The 17192-nt window shown below is 47.8% G+C and overlaps 1 protein-coding gene across 2 annotated transcripts in view; it reads left to right on the top strand.

The window, feature by feature from the left end:
• Window positions 1-140: 140 nt before the first annotated feature.
• The window catches only part of WIPI1 (WD repeat domain, phosphoinositide interacting 1), a 31545-nt gene continuing 14493 nt past the window's right edge, over window positions 141-17192 (top strand). The window contains exons 1-4 of one of the 2 annotated variants that reach the window (XM_030294574.1): window positions 141-266; window positions 6108-6190; window positions 7555-7724; window positions 12568-12664. In XM_030294574.1, coding sequence (XP_030150434.1) covers window positions 187-266; window positions 6108-6190; window positions 7555-7724; window positions 12568-12664 — 430 coding nt within the window. In that variant the 5' untranslated portion in view covers window positions 141-186. The remainder of the gene's footprint in view (window positions 267-6107; window positions 6191-7554; window positions 7725-12567; window positions 12665-17192) is intronic. The other variant, XM_030294575.1, reaches the window with a different exon arrangement.

Genomic DNA, 17192 nt, shown 5'->3' with positions numbered 1-17192 from the left:
ACGCGCGGGAGGATCTGGACCGGGCGTGGGGGCGGAGCGAAGCGGGGACGGGGCGGAGCGAAGAAGGGCAGGGCGGGGCCAGGAGCGGAGGGGGGGCCGCGACCCGGCCCGCGGAGCCGGCGCCAGCGGGCTGCTGAGGTGGCTGTCGCCGGCTCGGAGCTGCGGCTTCCCCGGGCCGAGCCCCCGATGGAGGCCGAGGCCGCGGATGGCCCCCCGGGCGGGGTCGAGGCGGCGCTCAGCTGCTTCTCTTTCAACCAGGACTGCACGTAAGCCGCGGCGCCTGCCCTGCGGGGAGCTGGGGGGCAGAAGTCGCGAGCAGGGGTCTTGTCCTGTCGGCCACTTGTAGCGGGAGTGGCGCGGGCCTGCGCCTCCAGAGGGCCGCGGCAGCGCGGCAGGGGCGGCTCCCGGCCCGCACGGTCCGGGTGGGCTCCCTCTCCCCCTGCGGGGGTTCGAGCGCCCCCACCCCCGCTGTGGGCTGAGGGCCAGGAGCGGCCGGCCGAGCACGAAGGGAGGGAGTTCGCGGGCGCAGTGGGGCTGAAGAAGGCTACGGATCCAGTGGGGGCAGAGGCTAGTGCCCCGAGTGGGGGTCTCGGGAGGAGGGGCAGAGGCCAAAACAAAGGAGATGGGCGAGGAGGGGGAAGTTGCAAGTTGACCCTAGGCGAGGTTGTTGGGGCCCAGGAAGATGAGAGTACAGGAAAAACTTTCCCATTTGTCCTTGAGCATCTCAACGTGGCATCTGGGCAGGGCCTGGGACAAAGAGGCAGCCTATCCGTGCGGCCAGGCCAGCCCTCGTCCCAGCCCAGCTCGGGGCATCTCGCCTTTCCACCCCCTCTCACTGTGTTCACACAGCCCCCTGGGCGAGGCAGAATCCTCTTCTCCGAGTCCCCGAGCCCTTTCCCGGGCCCCGGCTGCCTTCTCTGAGAAGCGCGAGCTCCACCCTGTTGCTTTTTGAGTGCACTTGTAATGTTTCACTTCGATGTGCACATTTGGACTTTGGCCAGAGAGTTAGAGGCTGAACCGTATTTCAGACCTCTCAAAGAGTCCGTCCTTTACAAGTGAACGCCTGCTTCCTTACCTCTTTGCGTGGAATTGTTAGACGCCAGTCCTGGGGACCATATGGAATAATCTCTTGGGAATGTGCACCCCGAGCATCAAGCAGGGATGACTACTTTTCCAGGTTCCCACTTCCTGCTGTACCAGTTTCTGTCGTGTTCCTTGTTTGGAATCGGCTTCAGGCTGTGCTTTGGCTGCCTGTGACTGGGCTGTGCTAATATTGAACATTCATTCACTGGTGTAATTAAGGCCATCCTGTACCATAAGTAACTCTGGCTTCCATTCCCTTTGTGTTTCTGTTTAAAAACACCCTATGCCAAACAATATGCCTTTGTTCGAAAAAAAAAAAAAGTATGTGTAATCGGGTAATTGGGTAGCTGGACGGCTTGGTTAGATGAGTGACTTTTAAGCCTTTTTTGACCACAGTCCACAATAAGAAATGCATGTTACAACATCCCCTGATACCCACATACATAGACTGTCTCCCAAAGGTGATTCATTAAATAGTGTTTACTCTTTCTATATAGTGTGATACCTTCTTTTAAAGCTGTTTGTGACTCATGAGCTGTTTTTAAGATCTCCTCATGGGTTGAGACCCGCAGTTTACAGAAATGATGGTGTAGATAAAATTCTGACATTTTGTAAGAAGCATTTTGCAAGAGAGGATGGCTGTTGAAATGCCAGAGTGTTTTCCTTCCCAACCGAACACAGGACAAGGAAAGGAGTCAGTTTGCCAGTTCACAGTAAATGTTCGAAATTCTGCTTTATAAACGTTGTGTATCAGATTTTTTTTTTTTTTTTTGAGCAGGGTTAGTTTTTACTCTGGGTGAGTCCCAGCTTTCTATGGCACTTGGGTAAGAATATTATTTTCAGAGCTGTTGGGCGCTTGGAAAGTTAATTTCCTTCGTCTCTATGGTCAGTTCTGTTTTCTTGGATGAAGGCTTTGCTGGACAGCTCTGTCTCACCTATAAATAAAAGTTTTTGTCAGAGTCAGTTGCTTTGAGCCACAGAGGATATGACATTGGATTTTAAAATAAGTCAAGCCCCTTACGTATGCATTTAGGAGTGTCAGTGTGTCTTTCTTTGTAAGTGCAGGCTGAGTTTGGAATCCAGTAGTGCAACTAACCTTTACGAGTCTTCTTTGATCATACTTGATGCGTGGCACTGTGCTAGGCACTGTGGGTACATTGTTTCATTTGACTGGCGGCACATATTTGTCCCAAGCTCTATTCCTGTGAGAGGTGATGAGAATTTTTTTTTTTTTTTTCCTGCAGGAAGCCCTTATGGATAAAATAGGATTTTAGTCTGGATTCCTTGATTCAGCCTCCTTTGTGGCCATTGCTCAACATTTAAAACACAATAGTAACCACACTGCTATTTTTTCACGTATAAAATTCTTCTGGGAGCAGGCCTTCTGTTTGAATTTTTTTTTATTTTTATTTTTTAAAGACTTTATTTTTAAGCAATCTCTACACCCAACATGGGGCTAGCAGTCACGATCCTGAGATCAAGGGTCACACGCTCTACCGACTGAGCCAGCCAGGCATCCCTGAAAATTATTTTAAATTACCAAATCTTGGGGCGCCTGGGTGGCGCAGTCGGTTAAGCGTCCGACTTCAGCCAGGTCACGATCTCGCGGTCCGGGAGTTCGAGCCCCGCGTCAGGCTCTGGGCTGATGGCTCAGAGCCTGGAGCCTGTTTCCGATTCTGTGTCTCCCTCTCTCTCTGCCCCTCCCCCGTTCATGCTCTGTCTCTCTCTGTCCCAAAAATAAATAAACGTTGAAAAAAAAATTTAAATTACCAAATCTTTCGGTTAATATCACAAGACTCTCATTACATTTTTCCCTTACTTACAAGCTTTAGAAACCTCAGTTGCCGCTAAACTTGTCTATATTTATGTGAAAAAGTCCATGTGAAGAAAGTTTAAAGACAGTAATCACTACAGGGCATATCAAAAAAGTTTTTTGAATCATAGAATAAAAAGGAGGTTTTTAAAGTGCAGGTGCCATTGACACATGCAGCATTATATTTGTTTCAAGTGTACAACCTATTGTGATTCAACATTTGTATACATTGGGAAATGATCTCCACGATAAGCCTACTAACCCATCTGTCAACCTACACAGTTAATGCAATATTACTTATTGTATTTCCTGTGCTCCATGTTCGTCCCCATGATGTATTTATTTTATAACTGGAAGTTTGTATTTCCTGATCTCCTTCACCAATTTCATATCCCCCCCCCCAAAAAAAAAAAAAACCCTCTCATCTGGCAACCACCAGTCTATTCTCTGTAACTATGAGTCTGGGTTTTGTTTTGTTTTGTCTTTCTTAGACTCCACATATAAGTGAAATCATGTGATATTTGTCTTTCTCTGTCTGACTCATTTCACTTAGCACAGTGCTCTCATCCATGTTGTCGCGAATGGCAAGATTTTGTTCTTTTTTATGGCTGAGAAGTGGAGTGTGTGTGCGTGTGCACACGCCCATGTGCACGTGGGCACGCATGCCGTGTCTTCTTTATCCGTTCATCCACTGCTGGGCACTTGGGTCGTTTCCATATCTTGGCTGTTGTAAATAACGTGGCAATGAACATACGGGCGCGTACATCTTTTCGAGTTAGTGTTTTCACTTTTTCTTCTGAAAGATACCCACAAGTGGAATTGCTGGATCATATGGTAGTTCTCTTTTTAATTTTTTGAGGAATCTTCATGCTGCTTTCTGGCGTGGCTGCCCCAGTTTGCATTCATACCCATAGTGCACGAAGATCACCTTTCCAACACATCCTCACCGACACTTGCTACTTCTTATCTTTTTGATAACAGCCATTCTTACAGGTGTAAGGTGGTATCTCATTGTGAATTGGATTTGCATCTCCCGGATGATCGGTGATGCCGAGTGTCTTTTGATGAATCTGTTGGTTATCTGCACGGCTGCTTTAGAAAACTGTCAATTCAGATTCTTTTCCATTTTTAACCAGGTTGTTTTTTTGTTATTCAGTTACATGAATTACATATTTTCCTTATACCTACAAAGTTAATGCAGTATTATCTACTGTATTATATATTTATATATTTTTATAAATAAAAATATATTTATAAAAATATATTTAAAATATTTTATATGCACTTCATATATATTTACATATTTATTTTATATATTTATATATTTGTTTTATATTTTACTTACATAAAATATATTTATATGTATTTATTTTATGTATATTTATATACATTGAGTTTATATATATTTATTGTATATATATTTTACATATTTATTACATATACTTCTATATATTTGTTTTACATATACTCAAAGATAATATGTATTTTCTTATTTTATATTATACCATATACAGTATATATTTTGGATATTAACCCCTTAAGGGACATACAATTTGCAAATATTTTCTCGCATTCAGTGGGTTTTTTCATTTTGTTGATGGTTTCCTTTGCTGTGCAGAAGCTTTTTAGTTTGACGTAGTTCTACCTGTTTGTTTTTGCTTTTGTTTCCCTTGCCTCTGGAGTCAGAGCCAAAAAACATTGCTAAGACCCCTGTCAAGGAGCTTGCTGCCTATGTTTTCTTCTAGGAGTTTTATGGCTTCGGGTTTTCCGTTCAAGCCTTTAATCCATTTTGAGTTCATGCTTGTATGCGGTATAAGACAGTAGCCCAGTTTCACTCTCTTGGCTGCGCGTGGCCGTGTTGTGAACTTGTAAGATGCCGGGGGCGCGCCTCTCGCCTCTCCAGGTGCCGTTGGTCATCACTGACGCTGCTCCAGCACCTGTCCCGCCCCTCAGGTCAGCCCCCCAGCAGGTGGAGGACTGCGGGACCCAAGCAACTACCTCACTGATTGAAAGTTGACCGCAGCCTCCTCTCCCTGTGTCCCGGGGAACAACAAACGTTTGGGTAGAAAAAAAACAATTCCAGGGAAAACCACATGACCTCCTCTTTTTTATTTTTAGGCTGATGAAACAAGAGCCTTGGCCATCAGGCTCGCCCCAGTCAACTGCTTATATTAGTATATGCTTCCCTGTGCAGAATGGATCTCACCTTTTCAAAGACCTGCTTCAAATGAGGAAGCTGGGCTAATTTTTAGTCCACTTAGGACTATTTTAAGGTCTCTTTCGGCTCTGACATCCCATTTTCCCAGGGTGGAGGTGCTCCAGGTCGGAGCGCTTTTTCTAAGTGTGCCCTGTGTGAGATTTTGCTCATCGCTGAGGTGTTAAGGGCAAAGCAGGAGGGATCTGGATGGGGGTCCCAGCTGCGAACAAAATGGACTCGTCTGCTTTCATCCTGTGGCCAAAGAAACTGGCCAAGGAAACAGTCTTTCTTTATCTATTGGTCGAAAGTGAAAAAATAAGAAAACAAGATTTATTTAGCCCATACCGTTCCAGATGTGTTTAGTTTTTGTTTTGTTGGTTGGTTGTGATACTAGCTTTGTGGAACGTGGTATACAACAGAGTTTTCAACCCTGGCTGCACATTAGAGTACTTGAACTGAAAAAAGAAAAAGAGAGAGAGACAAAGAGAAGGGAGGGAGGGAGGGAGGGAGGGAGGAAGGAAGGAAGGAAGGAAGGAAGGAAGGAAGGAAGGAAAAGAGAGAAGAAAAGAAAAAAAGAAAAGAAGCCGATTAAATAAAAAGCTCAGTGTTGGAGGCGCCGCGATAGACAATCATCAGTATTTTTTAAAAACTTCCCAAGTGAATTTAATGTACATCTAAGGATGAGAGCTACTGGTAAAAAGCATCTGCGGTGTTTTCATGGAAAATGATGAAAGGAAGCATCCACTAAATTGTACCTACTAATGACTGTGCCTACTATGACCGTGTGTTTATTTTTTAAGCAAAAATAAATAAAAAATTGACCTCTTGGCAAAGTACCTCTCAGACAACCAGAAGACCCCTGATCGTGTTGGGAGTAGTGCAGGATGAGTATTCTTATGTATTCCGTCTTTCCTGTTTCCCAGCTGGGAAAGCACCGTCCCTGGGAGGTTTGACTTTCCTTCGATGAGTTTCAGCTCTCTGAACCTCATTCCCACGTGGTATTATCTTCCACAGATCCCTAGCAATTGGAACCAAAGCCGGTTATAAGCTGTTTTCTTTGAGTTCTGTGGAGCAACTGGACCAAGTCCATGGAAGCAGTAAGTGTGTGTGTGAAATCCCGGGGACACCGAATCCTTCCTCTAGACTTTAATCTGCGGTGCTCCTGAGCTGTCTGCATTTTTCTCCCATCACTGTCAAACCGAAGGAGTCAGTCATTTTCAGACTTAAATATAAATCATTGCCTCCACTTGGCTTAAAAAGTAAAACCACAAGTAAGCACTTAGATTTGGCAATAGCTTAGGTAACCTTTTCTTTTTATATTAAGAAATCCTTTGTTTGAAACCTCGTCGTTAAACTTTTTCGTAGACTTTTATGCACAGTCATCAGTTTTGATCATTGTCCTATCAGAAGGTCACTTATGGGTTTGTCTTTTTTTTTTTTTTTTGCTGTCATACTGGCACTGTAGAATGTTGGTAACATTCATTCGGTCATGGAAGTGTTTTCTTTGTTTTAACCAAGCAGTGCTATCCCATTTGCATAGATCATATTGAAGATGTTGGAGTACTCTTAGTGATTATTACAACAAAAATTAGTTCTCTTAATATCTCAGGGTAAGTAATAATTTGTGTCATCATAATGGAGAAGAATATGCAGTCTTTGGATTTCCTGGAAAGAAAGTGGTTTGGTAAATGAACACATTGGGTCGCTAATGTATTTGTAAGATGTTATTTTTATTATGCCATTTTCATGAATACTTTGCTCTGTATCTGTCCTATGTTATTCCCTATGGGTCCTGCCTAAGCACAAGGAAGGCACGCATCCGAGAAAAAATGTTCTCAGAAAAACACTGAGGTCTCTACCTGTGGGAGCTCAGGAGGCTTACTGACTGACCTTCTTCCTGAGCACAGATGCCCTTCCCTGGTCATCATGCAGATTGTCTTCAACAGGAAAGGGATTCCAGACAGGACCAGGGAGGGGAGCAAGACAGGGAGGGGCACAGATGTAATTCTGTTACTGCCCCCACCCCACCATGGCTGTCCCCATGGCACCTGCTGGCCACAAAGACCAGAATTCCGGAAGCAGGGATTCCCCAGAGTAGTCAACCCTTGGAAACCTCTCGTGGAGAAAGGGTGGCCGAGACTGTCCACACCTCCCAATATAATTTCCAGAGTACACAGTGGTGCCCTAGAGACGATTCTGCCCCACGGAAGGCACCCGGGGAAATCTCTGGAAGACCTGACTCTGCCTTCTGGTCACTAACGTTTTCTTCGGGTCTTGGAAAGGGCTGCAGAATCACTCCCTTGGGAAACAGGCAAAGCTTCACTGTAGGGGAAAAAACCAGTCACTGCGAATGTGTGCTAATCTACGCGAGAGACGTAGAGGCCGCTGGCTGACTGGTGTGAGCTGGGCTCGGTGCCCGGAGGCCGAAATCTGTGTCACCTCAGCCTCCTTTCCCTCCCAGACGAAATCCCGGATGTCTACATCGTGGAGCGCCTCTTCTCCAGCAGCCTGGTCGTGGTGGTCAGTCACACAAAGCCGCGGCAGATGAACGTCTATCACTTCAAGAAAGGCACGGAGATCTGTAATTACAACTATTCCAGCAACATCTTGTCCATAAGGCTGAACCGGCAGGTGAGTGGGGGGAACCGCCCGGGGTTGCGAGGCTTCTGCTAATTGGCACCAAAGGAGAAGATGAGTATCTTTAAAGATGAGTGTTTCTAAAAACAAACATCAGATGCCCAAAGGGATTTTAATACTCAGGCCTAGTATTATGGGGACATCTCGAGCCCACTCCAGGCACCTGTTTCAGGGATGTGTCCTCCCTGGTCCTTCTGCCTCGTGTTCTTTCTCCAACGTTGGCCACTGGCAGAGCGAACCCCCTTCCGCTGGACGCGGGCTGGGCGGAAGTCCGGCTCTGACGCTGTCCCGTGAGCTAGTGCAGGGGCACTGAACCCGGAAGAACATCTCTCCCTGGTTTGGTTGGGCCCTGGACGGCCCTGGATGGTGGCATCTGTTGCAGACCGGCAGTAATGCCTCTCAGAATGAAACCCCTGAGGATGAGTGTGGCCCCCCCCGGGCTAGCTCTGAAGGCAGTTGGAAAACTGACCCTTCTCTTTGTCTCTCCTTGGGTTTTCCCAGCAGGCCAGGTGCCCAGCCTCGCGTCCCACCTTTGTTTCTCCCAGCTCACCCTTACAGATCATCCTTGTAGTTTTTTCTTTGTCAAAGGAAGGGTTATTCTTATCTCAGATATACCATACATTCTCTTTAAAAATCGAAGTTCTTGTTAAATAAGTATATGGGGGTATTAGCAGAGTTTCTCTTAAGTTATTAGACTTTATGGGCGCCTGAGTGGCTCAGTCGGTTATGTGTCCGATTCTTGGTTCCGGCTCGGGTCATGATCTCACAGTTCGTGGAGCTGACAATACAAAGCCTGTTTGGGATTTGTCTCTCTCTCCCTCTCTCTCCTCTGCGCCTCCCCTGTTGACGATCTCTCTCTCTCTTTCTCTCTCAAAATAAATAAACTTTATTAAAAAAATTATTAGATTTGGGGCGCCTGGGTGGCGCAGTCGGTTAAGCGTCCGACTTCAGCCGGGTCACGATCTCGCGGTCCGGGAGTTCGAGCCCCGCGTCAGGCTCTGGGCTGATGGCTCAGAGCCTGGAGCCTGTTTCCGATTCTGTGTCTCCCTCTCTCTCTGCCCCTCCCCCGTTCATGCTCTGTCTCTCTCTGTCTTAAAAATAAAATAAACGTTGGAAAAAAAAAATTAAAAAAAAAATTATTAGATTTTTAAATCCTATAGGGGACAGGACTGTATCCATTTTGTTCACTTCTATAGACCTGGTAGAAAAGACAGTGCCTGGTAGAAAAAAATTGCTCAACAAATACCTGTTTCCCGAGTGCCTATTAATTAAATAAATAAACAGATAGATTCTTTATGTGACCGTGCAGATCTTTCTACCCAATTCAATATCCCCAGGATGGTGGAGGCCATTGCATTCAGCAAGAACATGGTTTTCTTCCTTTTACCTAAACTATTAAAAGCTAATAATTTTTTTTTAACAGATGAAAACAAAGTGCTTTCTTCCGTTTATGAGAAGGAAGAGATTATTTCTTTGAGCGCGGGCTCTTGGCCAGGGAGGGAAAGGCAGTTGGAGAGTTTTCGACTTGAAGGCTTTTAGCCCAGTTCTTGGCCCAGGGGCTCTCTCTGGAATTGGTAGCACATTGAATACAGTAATAGCCAGTAGATGAAAATTAAATCTCCTTTTTTGGCCCCTGATTGTCTTTTTAAGGTTGCTTAAGCAAAAGTCCTATAGAGATCACAACCCTCCCATAGTACGTACGATATTTATTTCTATGATTTCTCTCTTACTTGTGCCCTGACATTGTCATTAGCAAATGAGACGAAGGATTACTCAAGCGTCCGAGTCTGCTAGCCTTTCGATGCCACCCTGTCCTCAGTATAATGCCCATGGCTAGTGAGGGCCTCCTCCCTCAGCTTCTTTGGAATGCCAGTGAACCTAGCATCACTCCGCCACCAATGGCCAAGTTCACTGGAACCTGCTTACACCTCTCTCTTCTTTAGCCTTTCTTCTCCTAAGAAGATGGTTTGAAACAGGTCTGGCGGAACATGTTTGGGCTTTGCTTTTCTTAAAACGAACAGGCTTGGGCCTTAGCAACTTTTGGGTTGGACACCTGCTGCAGCACCCCCACCCCCACCCCCACCCCGTGCCCCTCGGGGCCATGGTTTTGTGATGCCCAGGCTCTGCCGCCCCCTGCAGAAAACGAACAGGGTGAGAGTCGCACATCCTGCCCGCCGTGGCCCTCCTTCCATCAGGTCTTCGGGCGGTGCAGTTCCTTTTTTAAAAACAACAAGAAACCATCCTTTTTTGTGGAGGGAGTTACGGGGAGAGAAAATCCCTATTTTCTTCTAAATATATAGAGAGGAAGAATATTTAGTAATTGTGGTATTTTCCATTGTCGGTTGGTGTTATTCCCCTTGTCCTTAATTGAGGAAATGTGTCTTGTGGAATAAAGACGACACCCCCGATATATTTCCATCTGTAAACTGTGACAGTGCTTGGACCATCTGTTCCGAGAGGCCCTGGTTATCCAGATGAAGATTCCCTGGATTGGAGCCTCTGAGGCTGCATCTAAATCTGTGGTGCTCAAGGGCAGACACTATAAATATATGTTTTTTAATATTTATTTATGTCGGGGAGACCGCAAGCTGGGGAGGGGCTGAAGCACGCTGAGCGCTGACAGCAGTGACCCCGATGGGGGCTCGAACTCACCAACTGTGAGATCGTGACCCGAGCTGGTCAGACGCTCAACTGACTAATCCACCCAGGCGCCCCTAGAAATATTTTTGTAATCACTAAAAGGAACTGTTACTTCTAAAACCTGAAAGAGTCGATGAGAGCGAAAGTGACCAGGAAGGAGCAGGACTGAAGTCCCACCCAGGGTTCTCCTGGGACTGAACACTGGTTGCTAAAGAAAGCGGTTTCTACGGCCACGTTCACCCCGGAAGCATGCGGGCACATGAACTTGGGATATGGTGCCTCCTTTTTCCGCCTCACTGTTATCTCTCTGTTTCCCTCCCATTTAATTCTTATCTGTGGCTGGCAGGGGTCACCTGAAGTTGGCCAAGTGGACCACAGAGCACCTGGTGCCGTGAGAGTTGGTGGGAAAGATGTGGACGGGTGGGATGAACCGGATGTAGAGGCATATGTCGCGGACCCGCTATCCTGGGCCCTGGGTGTGGGGATACAGGAGGATATCGGAAACCTAAGAACATGCGCATAGAGTACTGTAGTCCAAGCCAGAGTAAGTGCTGGCAAAAGGCGAAGTGATAGAGTGAATCAGGGAATGTATATTTCACAGAGAAACGCTAATGTCTGCCAACAATTCTGAGGCCCTGTTAGAATTATTTTTTTACCCCTAGGCACCCAGACCTCTGTGCGGCCACAGAGCCTTAATGAAAATCGAGGAAGGTGTTTACATTTTATTTTTCTGCCCGGTAAAGGTGACGGTCCCCATTTTTCTGAGCTATGAGAAGTCCTACTGGGAAAACCGGGCAGGCTTTTCCCTGGAGGAGAGCCCATCAGGGTTTATTGGGGGGGTTTTGTAGTATTTTTAGGTGCCTTTGTCTCCAAGTGTTATCTTTTAGGATAAAAGGATCTGGCCTGAGAACAGTGGTTCTCAGACTTAGGTGTGCATCAGAATCACCCGGGGTACTTGTTTGAAACCTCCCAAACCAGAATTTCCAGGGATAGGCCAGGCCTTGCCCCTCAGGTGCTCGGATGCCTCCTCAGAGCCTGAGAACCACTAGCTTAGAGGAAAGCGAGTCGGATGTGTGTAGGGGTCATGGGCAGCTGCTCAGAGTGTGGAAAGAGCTACCCCACCAAAACTTCCTTCCCGACAGCCCCTCACCAGCACCCAACGTCTATACTGGTGCTGAGCTATGTGTTCCGTCCCTTTACGCACCCAACGTCCACCCCGTGGCCTGTTTCCACTCGGTCGAGAGCGTGGCCATCGGGAGGAAACCCTACGCCTGGAAAGCCTCATTTGAAAAGAGAAGGGTCTCCCTGCACTGGAAAGGGGGGCCCAGCGGAAGGAGCCGGGCACGGGGCGGGGGGGCACCTGGGACAGGAGGTACACACGAGGGCGGAAGGGCTTTCCAATTCCCTTTACGAGGGCTGGAGAGAGTACGCAGAAGTGGGTCTGGAGGAGACGTGAGTCGAACGAAGGTAGAGCTGGCGATTCTTCGGAGGGTATGATACCTACGGTCGGCAATACAGAGGGAGCAAAGAAACCCACGTCTGTACAAGAGGGAGCCTTCGTTATGAGCGCCGAAAGGGAGCCTGTTTGGTGGGAACGGGGACCAAAAAGATTACCCCCAAATTGTCCTAAATGGCAAAGGGAGTCTGATCAGGAAGTGCCCGGGAATCCCTGTGCTAAAGAGAGGGAAAAGTACCCCTCCCCGAAAAGAACCTCAATCTCTAAATGAGAAATTTTAAGATCTTGTATTTTATGCTTCTGTTCAGGTGCACGTGCACGTGTGTGTGTGTGTGTGTGCGCGCGCGCACGCGTGTAGACGGGAACATAATCTTCACATGGATTCTCAAGATCCTACCTCCCTTACTGGGGCTCCCGGGTGGCTTGGTCGGTTAAGCGCCCGACTCTTTGATTCAGGCTCAGGTCACGATCTCACGGTCCGTGAGTTCGAGCCCCGCCGTCTGTGCCGGTCAGCACAGAGCCTGCTCGGGATTCTCTGTCTCCGTCTCTCTCTGCCCCTCCTCTGCTCTCTCTCTCCCGTGCACGCCAAACAATAAGTAAATAAACATTAGGAACAAATTCTGCCTCCTTTAGGCGGCTTGGAATCAAGTCAGGGCTCACACGAAAGATGAGCGATTTCGGCTTGGTCGGCTTCTTTCCGAGGACCCGGCCCTGTGGACTGATGGGTCTGTGTGCTTACAGAGGCTGCTGGTGTGCCTGGAGGAGGCCATCTACATCCACAACATCAAAGACATGAAGCTCCTGAAGACCATCCTGGATATTCCTGCCAACCCAGCAGGTGAGCCCCGGAATCGGGGAGGGGCCCCCCCACAAATCCCGTATCCAGCGGCTCCTTTCACGGACGGGCTGGATTCCCTCCTCAGTTGTGAAAACCCGAAGCAGTATTTGTGGGGTCTGAGTCCTGGTGGTGCTCACCTCGGCGCTTTGCATTCGTGGGGCCAGATTCCAACTATATCAGGCCCCACGTCCTCCAGCACAGTGGCGTGGGCACCACGGCAGCCTGCGAGAAACCCCTTCCGTCTGGGACCCACTCTCAGCGAACGTGTCAAGGCATTTAAGGCAGACGGGTAGGAGGCTTCATGCATCTGACGCTAAAAGGTGTTTACCCCTAATTATTTTCTGTGGTTGTTCAGGGCAGAGCAGGTGTAATGCTCAGAAGCAGGTCTTGACTTGGCGTGTCTGCACGAGTAGGAGAGAGGCCGTGAGGAATGCGTTTTATGAGATTACGGTGAAATCTCTCTACTTGGGCGATGCGCTAGGATATTGGTTTTGAACTAAACTCTTCAGATATAATACCGTTTGGTAAGTTCCTCGTGTTAAGAATGGGAACTGATTGGTCTTGGTAGATTGAAAGAGCAGATGACTTCCCCAAGCTAGAAGTCAGCAAGAGGGGCACCCGGGTGGCTCCGTCTGTCAAGCGTGCAACTTGGGCTCAGGTAATAATCTCGCGGTTTGTGAGTTCGAGCCCCGAGTCGGCTCTGTGCTGTCAGTGCAGAGCCTGCTCTTCTGTCTCCCTCTCTCTCTGCCCCTCCCCTACTCATGCTCGCGCGCGCGCGCTCTCTCTCTCTCAAACATAAATAAACATTAAAAAAAAAAAAGCAAACGAGAAGGAAGTCCGTTGTGCGGGAGGGCGGGGAGTCGGAGTCGTCACACTAGAATAATTTGTGCGTCCCGTGATTCAGGTTAACATTTGTAAACTATATTGTAGTTTCTCAGTAAGTGACTGCTTCAGTTTACAGTCGTTTCCTAATTCTTTGACTTTCTCTGAATTTCAAGATCCGTATGGCCCAACCCAAGTCACTAGGCTCTTTGGGCCTCAGTTTGTTTGTTTGCTTTTATCTGTAACATGGGATATAGTACTGCCCATCTCGCAGGATCAGCTGAGAATTACAAGAGGTTGTGTTTGTGAAAGCCACCCCCCCACAGGCTGCCGTGCGGTAAAATCTCCTATGCCTCCTCTCCGCCCCCCCTTCTCAATTATACAGATGGCCCTTTGCGGCCAGCTTCAGTGCTTTAAAATCTCAGCTGTGAAAAAAGAGATTTTAGAAGATCAAAGCAGGGCGCCTGGGCGGCTCAGCTGGTTGAGCATCGACTCTTGACTGGCTCAGGTCATGATTTCAGGGTTCATGAGATCAAGCCCCACATCCGGCTCTGTGCTGTCAGCACAGAGCCCCCTTGGGAATTCTGTCTCCCTTTCTCTCTGCCCCTCCCCCACTTGCTCTCTATCTCTCAAAATACATAAAAATGAACCTTAAAAAAAATAAATGATCAGGGGCGCCTGGGTGGCTCAGTCGGTTGAGCGTCCGACTTCAGCTCAGGTCGTGATCTCGCAGCACATGAGTTCGAGCCCCGCGTCGGGCTTTGTGATGACAGCTCAGACGGAGCCTGGAGCCTGGTTTGGATTCTATCTCCTTCTCCCCCCCGCCCCCCCCCCACTCACACTCTGTTCTGTCTCTCAAAACTGAATAAGCATTAAAATTTTTTTTAATTTTTTATTTATTTACTTTTTTTTTACATTTATTGATTTTTGAGAGACAGAGTGAGACAAAGTGAGAGTCGGGGAGGGGCAGAGAGCGAGGGAGACACAGGATCGGAAGCAGGCTCCAGGCTTCTGAGCTGTCAGCACAGAGCCCGACGCAGGCCTTGAACCCACACACCGTGAGATCGTGACCTGAGCTGAAGCTGGACGCTCAACCGACTGAGCCCCCCAGGCGGCCCAGAAAAAAAAATTTTTTTTAAATAAATAAGTGATCAAAGCCATTTTGGCCGCTCTAAATTTCTGTGAGACGATGACTTTAAGTGAAGGAGCTACAGGCCATCAGTGTTTTGTTCTAGGAACGTGAGGCTGAGCTGCTCTGGAAAACGTACGTGTTGCAGAGGCACCGTGCACCTGCTGCCACAGTAGGTGCCGCCAGGCACAGATGCACACACCCAACAGGGACCCCAGATCTAGCCCACCGGTCCCTGGAGACCGTGTGCTGGGTGACACAGCCCAAGACAGGGGCTCCGGCACCTTGCGGGGCGAGGACCCAGCGCGGGACCCTGCGGTGCGGACAGTTCAAAGGAGGATGTGCTCTTCCCGTAGGGCAGGGGAGGTGCTGTGGAATCTGAGCAGAATGCATGGCAGGGGTGGGGGTGGGGTGGACCTGAACTTGACCTTGACAGATTGGGGGCAGAGACCACCCAGGCGGCCTGGGCTCTCCATTTCTCTGGAAAGGCCGCACAGCCAGCACCCTCGCCAGTGGAGGGGCCTGTGTGTTAGCAGCGGTCAGTTTCACGTGCTTCTGCGGGGACACGCTCGGCCTGCCTGCAGGACTGGCCCCACTCCTCCCAGGAAAAGCACTTTCTCCCGACCTACTCTTAATGTTTAGCAAATGTAGCTGTTTTCCTTAGCTCAGAAAAGCCCTTGGTTGCCTCACTTTTTGCAGTTTCAACGGGGAGGAAAGAAGGTTGGAAAGGGTGGGCCTTTTGTGTTTTCTGTTAGAGAGAACGGGTGTTATTTGTAAAGGAATAATTTTATCTCGAGAAAAGTTAGAAACAGTGGGAGGTGTTTCTTCTGTCCCAGATAAACGTTATGAATGGATTCAAGGGCACAGTTAGCATTTCCTTCTGACAGACCACGCACGGGTGGGTCGAAAGACCAAAATATGTCTTATGACACTTTTGATGTTCTTTGGAGAGATAGCCCAAGACTTGTTCAAATGCTGAAATTTATAATTAGCATCTCAACTTCCACCGAGCCCCCTTTGTGCTCCAGTAAAACGGGGATGATAACAGTTTACTCCGCAGTCATTCTGGGGAGGATTAATTGAGGGCAGGGAGTGAGCGAGAGCAAAGGCACGGAGGGCTCTCCGGGTCAGGCGGGCTCACTCACTAGCCCAGCCCCTGCCCGGAGGGCAGCCTGACACGGTCAAAGTTGCACTCGCAGTGACGTGCCCGGTTTCTTGCTCAAGAACAGTCAGCAGACTCTGAGCTGTCCAACCCAGGAATATAAAGTATTCAGTGGCCGGGAGTCTCCTTGCTTCTCATTCCCTCATTTATTTATTTTCTAAATGAAAATATAAGACAGGAACTCCGGCTCTTGGTTTGATAACTCCTTATTGGGTACACAAAGGAGACAGAGTCCCCCATCCAATTGGCCGGAGCACACGGATTCTGAGTGTATTGAAAACTAGTGAATGCCAAATAAGTGACATACACAGAACTCTACCCTTGCTTCTACTCAGTATCCAGTGCAGCTGTAAATTTCCTTCCTTTTGTCTGTGTTTGTGTTGTGGCCATTCCTGTTGTGTCAAAGATTGCAGGCTGTTTCCTTTAAAGAGTTTGGCCAGTCGGGGCTCAGAGTTAATTTCCTGCTAGCACAGCAGTCTGTGTGCTGAGCAGTGAGGGTGGAGATCTCCATCCAGATCCTGCCAACTGCAGATCTTAACGACCTTCCACGAGTACTGAGGGAGCAGTCTAGACCACACAGCAGTGCGTGTAACAGAACAAAGTAGCGGTTTATACCCCAGCGAGTGCGCTTTCTGAGAAGGGTAATACGGATGGGGTAGATGGCTCTCCGTTTGCAGTCACCCAGAACATTTGCAAACACAGAGATTTCTTTCTATTTTTGAGAACTGGAAAACATATGCTGAGACAGTCATCAACCCAGAGGGAACCGCACTGTATAAATCACTGTTAACTTGCACTATAAATACCCAGGTGAGGATGATTTAGAATCCTAGGACTTCCTTCCAATTCCAGCCGAGGACCCTGTTGGTCCTTGCACTGATAACAGGCACTTCTTTTCCAGCCGCGGAAGAATCACAGCCCAACAATTTCAGGGAAGTTACAGCTGCCAGTGATTTATGAGAATGTGTATCCATTCTAAAATAAATCCAAAAGCCACACCAACACCTAATTCCTATATAGAAAAAAGACTAGGAGAAAATATGCTCAAATATGGAGAATAGTGCAAAGCCTCTGAGTTTTAGAATAATGAGTGATTTTTTTTTTCTCGCTTTCTATTTTCTGGACTTTGCAAATATTTTTACACTGTGACTTTTCTGTTATAAAATGTTATCAGAGACAAAGCTTATTTCCTTCCTCAAGAGGGCTTTATGTGACATCTGTGATGGAAACAGAAGACGGGTAGGAAGGTAATATCTAAGCCTGAAGCAAACTCTTAATGCTCTCCCTGGGGGGCTTCAGAAGAAATAAAAATGCATTCTTATAGCTGATTGGATTTGGCTGAGAACTGGACCATAGGAAACTGAAGGAACTCACAGTAAGCATTTCTGGGGACCTTCATTAAGTCCACAAAGGTT

This window comes from Lynx canadensis, chromosome E1, assembly GCF_007474595.2.
Source record: "Lynx canadensis isolate LIC74 chromosome E1, mLynCan4.pri.v2, whole genome shotgun sequence".
In the NCBI taxonomy this organism is placed as follows: Eukaryota; Metazoa; Chordata; class Mammalia; order Carnivora; family Felidae; genus Lynx; species Lynx canadensis.
Note: the sequence above shows the minus strand (reverse complement) of the source record. Positions and strands in the feature narration are given on the sequence as shown.